Source organism: Lycium barbarum, chromosome 7 (genome assembly GCF_019175385.1).
Source record: "Lycium barbarum isolate Lr01 chromosome 7, ASM1917538v2, whole genome shotgun sequence".
Classification (NCBI taxonomy): domain Eukaryota; kingdom Viridiplantae; phylum Streptophyta; class Magnoliopsida; order Solanales; family Solanaceae; genus Lycium; species Lycium barbarum.
The window spans coordinates 91,250,569-91,262,930 of NC_083343.1; the positions used below are offsets into that span (position 1 = coordinate 91,250,569).

The window sequence follows — 12,362 nt, forward strand, 5'->3', positions numbered from 1 at the left end:
AAAGGCAACAGAAATACATTCACTGCATCCATAGAAGACAAAAGGGCAATAGCAAAACTACATTTTACTGCAGCCATAGCAAACAAAAGGGCAATAGACTAACGACAAATTCACTACTCAACTTGTGGCGAGTTCTGCTCAAGTTGTGACGAATTATGCTCAACTTGTGACAAACTCAGATTACAAGTGATTCTCTTGTGTCCAGGTTGTTTGCATAGGGAGCATTTATTTCTTCTCTTGGCTGGTTTCTTGGTATGACTACGTTCTTCCTCCAAGACACCTTTCTTACTCTTATTACTCTTTCGACCCAGTTTAGGAACGTATTTTGGTGGGGAAACTTGTGCGCCCTGTATATATGGCGGAATCATCCACTTACTTTCATGAGGAATTTGGACAATATCACCTTCATGTGCTTTGTAGTATGCATCTGTGGAGTAATATGCAGAAGAGTGGTTATGAACGGAGTCTCCAAATGTATCTGGATACCTCTTACTCAGAGCTGCTCTGGCATGTAGGCACGAAAGCCTGTCCAGGTCGAAAACTCTACAAGAACATGACATAGTCGACAGGTTGACAGTTGCATGTCTCTTTGTCCGCACGCGGTGTACTCATTTTTTTACCCCAATAACAAATACCTTTTTGCTCGCTTCCATTATCTTCCTTATCCTTGTTTCAGCACGAGGCATGACACGGTTGTTTAATAAGAGGAGATTCTTTGCTAAGGTGCACTTTCAATTGAATTTGGTAGTAACCTCATATTAATGGCGTCGAAAAGGGAAGTTATGGGGAACTCTCTCTCTACTAGAAACATTGAGTTGAATGACTCGTCAATGTTTGACGTCGGCACTTCAAATCTGTTCCTCGAGAAAAATGCCCTGCTCCATTTATCGAACTCAACTTCATCCCTAAGGCAATCAGCTACATCCGGTGTAACGTGCTGAATTTCACCAAATTGATCATAGAACACCTCCGAGGTATATGATTTTGCTTCTTTGTAAAAGAATTTCTCGAAGGATCCGTTATGAAACCTCCCACTCATTCGCTCACAAAGATGCCTTGTGCAAACACTGTTGTGGGCATTGGTGTAAACATCTCGTATTGCCTTCTTAATGTTGTGGTACCTATCAGATATTATGCATAAATCGAAGTTGTTAGGCACAATGTCAAGAAATTTTTGGAAAAAGTAGTTCCAAGAGGCATCACACTTCGAGTCAACCACACAGCAGGCCACTGGGAAAACATGGTTCTCCACATCTTGTGCCACATCAGTCAACAAAACACCTCCATACTTTCCCTTTAAGTGTGTGCCATCAACTGCTATGACCTTTCTTATGTGCTTAAACCCCGTAATCCACGCTTCAAAAGACAAGAGGTAATATAAGAATCTCCCCTCCTCATCAAGCTGTAATTCTGTCTTACTTCCGGGGTTTGTACTATGTACGATCCAAATCGGAGGGCCACGACGGGCACCCGGGCCCTACCTGCTGAGCACCGCTAGTCATGCCACCATATCATAATCATGAACAAGGGTGGACCACTGTCACGACCCAACCAGAGAACCATGACGGGTACCCGGAGCTAGCCTACCGAGCACCATCTAGCATGCTTCTTTTAATCTTGTCTCGGTGGGCCACATATCTAACTCACAATTATCAGAGTCTGTACGGGCATGAATTCTAAAATAAAAGCTCATTTATATGATTATCATCAACTCTGACCCATATATATATATATATATATATATATATATATATATATACCAGGCTTCAAAAATGATATACAAGATGTGAATCGGTGAGGTCATGAGACGTCTAACTATACACATCTGTCTACGAGCCTCTACATAGAATACCAGAAATCATAGGGATGGGACAGGACCCAGTCATGCCCAAACATGTACACAAAAGAGTAATACCAATAGATTGCAGCTTCGACGCAAATAGAGCGCTCCTGAGAATCCGCTGATGAAGCACCTAGGGATATGATTCGTCTCCCTGCCTACCTAAGGGAAGGAACTGAGTGTCCACAAGAAAAAGGACGTTAGTACGAATAATGTACTGAGCATGTAAGGCATGAATAGCAACATAATAAGAGATACGGAAAGTAGCATGATACAAGAAAATAACATGTACATCTGAATACCTCTTAACGCGAATGTCATGCATGCTCAGTTTTAGAAAAACAAACCATCTCATACATACATATATAGTATACTGCCTGGCCGTATAGGCGTGGTGTTATCATCATGTGTGTGTGTGTGTGTGTGTGTGTATTGCTGCAGAACGTGCAGCCCGATCCATATACCCCGCCCACGTCCGGGACGATATCATAAGTTGCCCGCTACAATGGTGTGTACATCTATATGTCTGGTCGGCTAGTTATAGCATGGCGTAGTGTGAGAAAATAAGTACATATATAATAATCATGCATGAGAGTCCAAATGAAACGTTTCTAGTCTATCGGAGTGACGTAAGATCGGTAAACCTCTGATTTCTATTATGCAATCTTCAACATCGTTATATCTCACCTTGGAAGAACATCTGTTATAAGGTGGGATCAACAACAATGGATGCAATCGGTAATCAGGTGACAAACTCAATAGTATCATGAGAGCATTAAGAACTTTTAAGCATAGGCATTTCTAGCATTGAAATCATCACCATAATCATTATCATTATCATCACAAGGAGCATCATAAACCATATCACAAGAATCATGAAAATTATGGGCTTCTAGCGTTTCTAGGAATAAGAATATTGTGGATATCATGGGTAGGTTCACAACTAGGGAATCATGCCTTTAGAAAGAAAAGGGTTAGCCTTACATACCTCCACCTCTTTGTAGCTACTAAACATTTTCCTCCAAAACCCGCAAAATCTACATTCAAGAGAATTCATACTAAGATTAAGTCTTGAAAACAATCTTAAGTCCAAACTAGCATAATTAACGAGCTAATGAAATTTGGGCAGCACTTCCCCTATTTTATCAACTTCCATCATATCATAAAACAACTCCCAAACAACAATAACAACACCTATAATATCATAATTAAGAAGTTATATCCAATTTAGTCTCGAATTTACCCAAAATCACCTTTCCAAGTTCATCTTCTTCATTTCAACACTTATCGCTTCTCCACTTTAATTCTTTTCCTTCCTAGGAGTTACTAAACCTTTATATCAACTCAATCATAGGAATAGGATGAAGAACATACCTTATAATAGAAGAAATTCACCTCACACAAGTCCCTCCAAGATCAAATTCACCACTACTTTGAAAGGAAGCAAGAACTATCACCTTCTATAGATTACCTTTGAGTTTTGATATTGATCTCCTCTCTTGATGATACGGAAAGGTGTGGAGTGATAGAGAACCTTTAAGAACTCTTAAGAAGCATCGAGAAGTGTGGGGGAATAAATGTGGGAAGTTGGAATGAAATTGAGGTCTCTTGGGATTTAAAAAGGTGGCAAAATTCGCACCCCGCTCCACTTTGCGGTGAGTATGGGGCCGCATTCTCCCTCCACCACTTGGGGGTGATGTTGGCCAGTGATTTCACCCAACATAGGGAGTTGGCGGCCAGTATGAGACCCAGCATACTCAGTATGTGACCGCATACTGCCCCAACTTCTCCAGTTTTGCGAAATCGCATTTTTTTCGATTTGTTTGACCTCCAATCCTTATGGAACCTTCTTGGAACTTGTATAAAACTTAATTAACCATCTAATGGTCCCTATAGCTCCCCCTAAATATAGTTCTAAGCAATGTAAAACTCAAACGATACGAAATCTTTCCAAAACATGACTCCAATTCCCATTTCTCCAACAAACTTACTTCCACCGCTTCATATAACTTTGAAACCTCAGGGTATATACTTAAAATGATCAAATATCCTTCCTAACCTTATGAAGGCTTCATATCCACTTTAGGCTTGCATTAGTTCACTTATAACACAAACGTCACAAAATTTCCAAGGTGTAACATTCCTCTCCCCGTAGGAACATTCGTCCTCGAATGTTGGACTCTTAAGGATTCTACAAAAATTTCGCTAGATTTTCACCTGTAAATATGCCACTACCATCTTATCACAATAACCCATAATATACAATGCCTCACAGGGCTACAAAACAATAGCAATAATGGCCACACATGACCGAGAAATCATCCAAGGAAAGCATTTCATACTTGTATACAATTGTGCTTCTTTTAGAAGCTCATCTGGAAGTGGAAACAGATATGGATATCTGAATTTCATATCTTCCTCAGCTTCCCAAGTCATCTCTTCCTTGTTATTATTTCTCCATAGAACTTTAACTGAGGCTACGTCTTTGGTTCTGAGTCTTTGAACTTGTCTATCTAGAATAGCAATGGGAACTTCTTCATAGGATAATTGCTCTGTACATCATCTACAGGTACAATTCTGGAAGGATCTCCAATGCACTTACAAAGCATTGACACATGGAAAACTGGGTGGACTGATTCCAAGTACGAAGGTAGATCTAATTGATAAGCCATCTGGCCTACCTTGCGCACAATCTTATAAGGTCTAATGTACCGAGGACTAAGCTTGCACTTCTTACCAAATCTCATCACACCCTTCATAGGTGTCACCTTCGAGAATACCCAATCATTAACTTGAAATTCTAAGTCTCGGCGACGATTGTGCGCATAAGACTTCTGTCGGCTCTGGGCTGTCAACAACTGATCTCGGATAAGCTTAATCTTCTCCACCACTTGCTGGATCAAGTCTGGGCCTACTAACTTTATCTCCCCTACTTCGAACCATCCAATTGGCCATCTACACTTTCTCCCATATAAAGCCTCACACAGGGCCATCTGGATGTTGGAGTGATAACTATTGTTATATGCAAACTCAATGAGCGGCAAATGATCATCCCAGCTACCTCCGAAGTCTAACACATATGCCCATAGAAAATCTTTGAGGGTCTGAATGGTGCGCTCATCTTGTCTATCAGTCTATGGATGGAATGTTGTGCTAAGTCTCACCTGAGTTCCCAAACCTTCTTGAAAGGACTTCCATAAATTAGCTGTAAATAGTGCTCCTCTATCAGTAATAATGGATATTGGAACACCATGAAGTCATACTATCTCTTTGACATACAGCTTCGCATAATCTTCACCCGATTATGTAGTTCTGACCGGTAGAAAATGAGTTGACTTCGTAAGTCTATCAACAATTACCCATATAGAGTCATACTTACACTGAGAACGAGGTAAGCCTGTAATGAAATCCATATTAATCACTTCCCATTTCCAAGTCGGAATCTCCATAGCTTGCAACAATCCACCGGTCTTTTGATACTCAATCTTTACCTGTTGACAGTTAGGACATTGAGCTACGAACTCTGCTATGTCTTTCTTTATTCCGTCCCACCAATATATGGACTTAAGATCATGATACATCTCTATCGCTCCTGGTTGAACAGAATAACGGGAATGATGGGCTTCCCCCATAATCTGTCGACGTAACCCTGTAACATCAGGAACATATAATCTGTTTCGATACTTGAGAACTCCATCTACGAAAATCTCAAATGGTGACTTCTTCTTCCGAGAAAGTGTATCTCCGTAATGAATTAACATGGGGTCCTCATATTGGATCTTCTTCACCTCCACTACTAAAGATGAAACAGCTGAATTATGAACAATGACTCCCGTATTGCCTGAGTCCATTAAGCGAACTCCTAGGCTGGCTAGCTGTTGAAGCTCACGAGCTAACTCCCGCTTCTCCAGCTGGATACTACATAAACTGCCCATGGATTTACGGTTAAGAGAATCAGCTACTACATTCGTTTTTCCGGGATGGTATAAGATACTCACGTCATAATCCTTTAATAGCTCCAACCACCGTCTTTGCCGTATATTCGATTCCTTCTGCTTGAAAATATTCTTGAGACTCTTGCAGTCTGTATAAATATCAACGTGAACACCATATAAATAATGTCTCCACATCTTTAATGCATGAATAACCACAGCTAATTTAAGATCATGGGTCGAGTAGTTCTTCTCGTGTTTCCGCAACTGCCTTGAAGCATAAGCAATAACTGTATCATGTTGCATCAACACACAACCTAACCCAACACCGAAAGCACCACAATAAATAACATAGCCTTCTGATCCTTCCGGAAGTCTCAGGACCTGGGCTGTAGTCAATCTATCTTTCAACTCCTGAAAACTGCACTCACAAGCGTCGGTCCATTGGAATTTTGCTGATTTCTGAGTTAGCTTCGTTAACGGTGCAGAAATAGAAAAAAAGCCTTCTAAAAATCTTCTGTAATAACCTGCCAAACCAGGAAACTACGAGCCTCCGTAGGTGTTGTAGGCCTTGGCCAAGTCTTCACAGCTTCAATCTTCTAGGTGTCCACTCAAAAACCATCAGCTGAAATAATATGCCCTAGAAAAGTTACCGAATTCCACCAGAACTCACATTTTGAGAACTTTTCATATAGCTCCCGAGTCTGAATAACTCTAAGAACAGTACGGATATGATCTGCATGCTCTGCTTCAGATCGAGAATATACCAGAATATCATCGATGAATACAATCACGAATAGATCTAGCAAAGGCCTAAACACATTATTCATCAAATTTATGAATACCGCCGGTGCATTAGTCAATCCAAACGACATTACCTAAAACTCGTAAAGACCATATCTAGTCCTGAAGGATGTCTTCGGAATATCCTTATCCCTAACTCTCACTTGGTGGTATCCTGATCTCAGATCTACTTTGGAAAACCATTTGGCACTCTGCAACCGATCGAATAAATGATCAATCCTTGGAAGTGGATGCTTATTCTTTATGGGCATCTTAATCAATTGTCTGTAGTCAATACACATCCGCAAGGAACCATCTTTCTTTCCTGCGAACAATACAGGTGCTCCCCGTGGCGATGAACTAGGCCTAATAAAGTCTTTTCAAGAAAATCTTTCAATTGCTCTTTTAATTCCATCAACTCTGCAGGAGCCATCCTATAAGGAGGAATAGATATGAGCTTGGTATCCTGTAACACATAAACGGTAAAATCAATCTCCGGTTCTGGTGGGAGGCCTGAAAGCTCATCCGGAAACACATCTGTAAACTCATTCACTATCGAAACAGATTGAACAGTCGGCGACATTGCTCCGGTGTCTTGAACCCGGACTAAGTGATATATACAACCCTTAGCAATCATCTTCCTCGCTTTAAGATAGGAATTAAACCTACCTCATGGGGATGTTGTATTACCCTTTCATTCTAAAACTGGTTTTCCCAGAAACTGGAAATAAACCATTTTTGTTCTCCAATCAACATTGGTGTAACAGGAGGCTAGCCAATCCATACCCATAATGACATCAAAATCTACCATCTTCAATTCAATCAAATCAGCCATAGTATAACGGTCACAAACTATAACCACACAATTTCTATAGATCCGTCTAGCTACCACTGGGTCACCAACAGGTGTAGACATCTCAGAAGGTTTGATTGGCTCAGGTTTCACCCCAATACGATCGGCAATATAAGGAGTAATATATGACAATGTAGAACCCAGATCAATCAATGCATATACATCATGAGAGAATACTGATAATATACCTCTGACAACATTAGGGGAGGACTCAAGATCCTGTCGCCCAGCTAGTGCACAGATACGGTTCTAAGGGCCGCTCGAACCAGATACTCCCCCTCCCCCTCTGCCTCTACCACAACCTGCTGGTGCTTGCGAACCTTGCCCCAAAGGTCGTACAGATGATGAAGAACCAGCCGCTGATCTTGTGGGTTGGGCCCTACCTCTGCCACCTTTCGATAGACAATCACGCAGTATATGCCCAGTCTGACCGCAGGCATAACAAGAGCCTGAACCAAGGCGGTACTATCCCAAATGTAGCCTACCACATTGATTGCACCCTGGTAGGGGTGGCCTCATCTGACTGGAATTACCTCTATACTGAGAATCTGAAACTCTGGAGCTCTGACCCGGTCCGGAATAAATAGGGCGATCAAATCTCTTGCCAGCAAATCGGGAGGTGCACTAGCTACTGATTGGCCTGAATGCCTAGAATACTGCTGCTCCGGATACCCTCTGTACTCACTAATAGCACCTAAAGATCTGACTTTCTTACTATAACCTCTATCATAATCACGCTCACCTCTTTGCTGCTGATGTTGTTCTTCTAGGTTCTGGGCATGGGCCTGAATACGAGAAATATCTATTCCTTCCTGAAGTGAGGCCGTCAAACACTCCTTAATCAAACGTGGCCCCAAACCACTCACAAACCGGTGTATACGGTCCCCCATATTAGCTACCTTGGTTGGAGCATACCTAGCCGAAGAATTAAACCGAAGGTTATACTCTCGAGCACTCATATTCCCTTGTTTAAGATTCAGGAACCTGTCAGCTTTGGCCCATCGAATCTCTAGCGGTAAATAATGTCGGAGGAATGCATCTACGAACTCTTGCCATACCGAGGGAGGTGCATTTACCCTTCTAGAAGATATCCAGGTGTTGTACCAATGAGCAGCCACGTCTTGCAATCTATAGGAGGCAACCTCTACCGACTCAATATCAGAAGCATGTATTGTGAGCAATGTCGTTAGCATCTCATCTATAAAGCTTTGCGGGTCCTCATCCGGGTTTGACCCAAAGAATTCTGGAGGGTTCAGACTAATAAAATCTCGGGCTCTAGCTCTGACATCTCTGTCACCATGACCCGCACCCTGCTGCTGGACCTGAGCGGCGACTAACTGGGTCAGCAAATGGATGGCCTCTCTCATATCCCGACCTAAGGCATCTGGTGGAAGAACTGGGTATTGGAGCTGAAGCTGAGGGCCCTTCATGCTCTTCTGAAATGGGTGGAGTATGAGAGGACCTATATGGAACCTCATTCTAGGACTCACCCTCCTCTATGTCTGCCGGCGACCCCCGCTCAGTCCTCCTTCCAGCTATTGTCTTGCCCTTCTGGGCCGCTGTAGCTTTTCTCTTCACAAGCATCGCTGAAAACATAATGCACGGTTAAGCAAAGGGAATTCTTATATCATGGCTTTATCGCACGATCTATGATGAGGAAGAAAGTTCAATCATTCCTAAATGCCCCGCAGCCTCTTGTTTATAAGTGTGGTGCGCTTCACACTCATACACAAGACTCTACTGGACATAGGCTCGTAGACATACCTTAAGACGAACTGCTCTGAGACCACTTTTGTCACGACCCAACCAGAGGGCCATCACGAGTACCCTCAGCTAGCCTATCGAGCACCATCTAGCATGCTTCTTCTAATCTTGTCTCTGTGGGCCATATATCTAACTCACAATTATCAAAGTCTATACTGGCATGAATTCTAAAATAAAAGCTCATCTATATGACTATCATCAACTCTGATCCATATATATATATATATATATATATATATATATATATATATAGACACACACACACACACACAAAAAGCTAACCAGGCTATAAAAATGATATATAAGATGTGAACCGGTGAGGTCATGAGATGTCTAACTATACACATCTATCTACGAGCCTCTACATAGAATACCATAAATCATAGGGACAGGACAGGACACTGCCATGTCCAAACATGTACACAAAAGAGTACTACCAATAGACTGTAGCTCCGAAGCAAATGGAGCTCTCCTGAGAATCCGTTGATAAAGCACCTAGTGATCTAATCCGTCTCCCTGCCTACCTGTGGGTATGAACGCAGTGTCCACAAGCAAAAGGACGTCGGTATGAATAATGTACTGAGCATGTAAGGCATGAATATCAACATAATAAGAGCTATGGAAAGTAGCGTGATACAAGAAAATAACCTGTACATCTGAATACCTCTTAAGGCGAATGTCATGCATGCTCAGCTTTAGAAAGATAAACCATCTCATACATACATACATATATAGTATACTGCCCGGCCGTACAGGCGCGGTGCTATAATCATGTGTGTGTGTATATACATACATACATATATATATACATATATATATATATATATATATATATATATATATATATATATATATATATATATATATATATATATATATATATATATATATATATATATATATATATATATATAGCGTGCAACCCGATCCATATATCATATCCTCATTATATATATTGCTACAGAACGTGCAGCCCGTTCTATATGTAGATATTGCTACGGAACATGCAGCACGATCCATATACCGCGTCCGAGCATCCCGCCTTCGGGACGATATCATAAGCTGCCCACTGCAATGGTGTGTACATCTATAGGTCTGCCCGGCCGGCTATAGCATGGCACGGTGTGAGAAAATAAGTACATATATAATAAGCATGCATGAGAGTCCAAATAAAACGTTTCTACTCTATCAGAGGTATGTAAGGTCGGTAAACCTCTGATTTCTATTATGCAATTATCATCATCGCTATATCTCACCTTGGAAGAACAACTGTTATAAAGTGAGATCAACAACAATGGATACAATCGGTAATCAGGTGACAAACTCAATAGTATCATGAGAACACTAAGAACTTTTAAGCTTTGGAATTTCTAGCATTGAAATCATCACCATAATTTTCATCATTATCATCACAAGGAGAATCATCATCAACCATATCACAAGAACCATGAAGATTATGGGCTTCTAGCATTTCTAGGAATAAGAATGTTGTGGATATCATAGATAGGTTCAAAACTTGGGAATCATGCCTTTAGAAAGAAAAGGGTTAGCCTTACATACCTCCACGTCTTCTTAGCTACTAAACGTTTTCCTCCAAAACCCGCAAAATCTACATTCAAGAGAATTCATACTAATATTAAGTCTTGAAAACATTCTTAAGTGCAAACTAGCATAATTAACGAGCTAACGAAATTTGGGCAGCACTTTCCCTATTTTATCAACTTCCATCATATCATAAATTAGCTCCCAAACAACAATAACAACACCTATAATATTATAATCAAGAAGTTATATCCAATTTAGTCTCGAATTTACCTAAAATCACCTTTTCAAGTTCATCTTCTTCACTTCAACACTTATAGCTTCTCCACTTTAGTTCTTTTCCTTCCTAGGAGTTACTAAACCTTTACATCAACTCAATCATAGGAATAGGATGAAGAACATACCTTATAATAGAAGAAATTCACCTCACACAAGTCCCTCCAAGATCAAATTCACCACTACTTTGAAAGGAAGCAAGAACTATCACCTTCTATGGATTACCTTTGAGTTTTGATATTGCTCTCCTCTCTTGATGATACGGAAAGGTGTGGAGTGATAGAGAACCTTTAAGAACTCTTAAGAATCCTCGAAAAGTGTGGGGAAATAAATGTGGGAAGTTGGAATGAAATTGAGGTCTGTTGGGATTTAAAAAGGTGGCAAAATCCACACCCCCGCTCCACTTTGCGGTGAGTATGCGGCCGCATACTCCCTCCACCACTTAGGGGTGATGTTTTCCAGTGATTTCACCCAAAATGGGGAGTTGGCGGCCAATATGCGACCCAGCATACTCAGTATGCGACCGCATATAGCCCCAACCGCTCCGGTTTCGCGAAATCGCATTCTTTTCGATTTGTTTGACCTCCAATCCTTATGGAACCTTCTTGGAACTTGTATAAAACTTCATTAACCATCTAATGGTCCCTATAGATCCCCCTCAATGTAATTCTAAGCAATGTAAAACTCAAACTCTACGAAATCTTTCCAAAACATGGCTCCAACTCTTATTTCTCTAACAAACTTACTTCCACCGCTTCATATAACTTTGAAACCTTAGGGTATATACTTAAAATTATCAAATATCCTTCCTAAACTTATGAAGGCTTCATATCCACTTTAGGCTTGCATTAGTTCACTCATAACGCAAACGTCACAAAATTTCCAAGGTGTAACATTCCTTCTCCCTTAGGAACATTCGTCCTCGAATGTTGGGCCCTTAAGGATTCTATAGAAATTTCGCCAAATTTTCTCCTGTAAATATGCCACTACCATCCTATCACAATAACCCACAATATACAACGCCTCACAGGGATACAAAACAACAGCAATAATGGCCACACATGACCGAGAAATCATCTAAGGAAAGCATTTCATACCTGTAGATAATTGTGCTTCTTTTTTAATCTCATATGGAAATGGAAACAGATGTGGATATCTGAATTTCATATCTTCCTCAGCTTCCCAAGTCAACCCTTCCCTGTTATTATTTCTCCATAGAACTTTAACTGAGGCTACGTCTTTGGTTCTGAGTCTCCGAACTTGTCTATCTAGAATAGCAATGGGAACTTCTTCATAGGATAATTGCTATGTGACCTGAACATCATCTACAGGTAAATTTCTGGAAGGATCTCCAATGCACTTGCAAAACATT

At 40.9% G+C, this 12,362-nt stretch overlaps 1 protein-coding gene across 1 annotated transcript; it reads right to left on the reverse strand.

Moving 5' to 3' along the window:
• Window positions 1-113: 113 nt before the first annotated feature.
• LOC132601593 (uncharacterized) lies at window positions 114-560 on the reverse strand. Its single transcript, XM_060314676.1, has one exon. It carries the CDS (start codon window positions 558-560, stop codon window positions 114-116), a length of 447 nt encoding a protein of 148 aa, XP_060170659.1.
• Window positions 561-12,362: the final 11,802 nt, after the last annotated feature.

Bases quoted from the DNA above. Each gene is read 5' to 3' on its own strand.
- LOC132601593 (XM_060314676.1), bottom strand. From the start codon at position 560: ATGTCATGTTCTTGTAGAGTTTTCGACCTGGACAGGCTTTCGTGCCTA.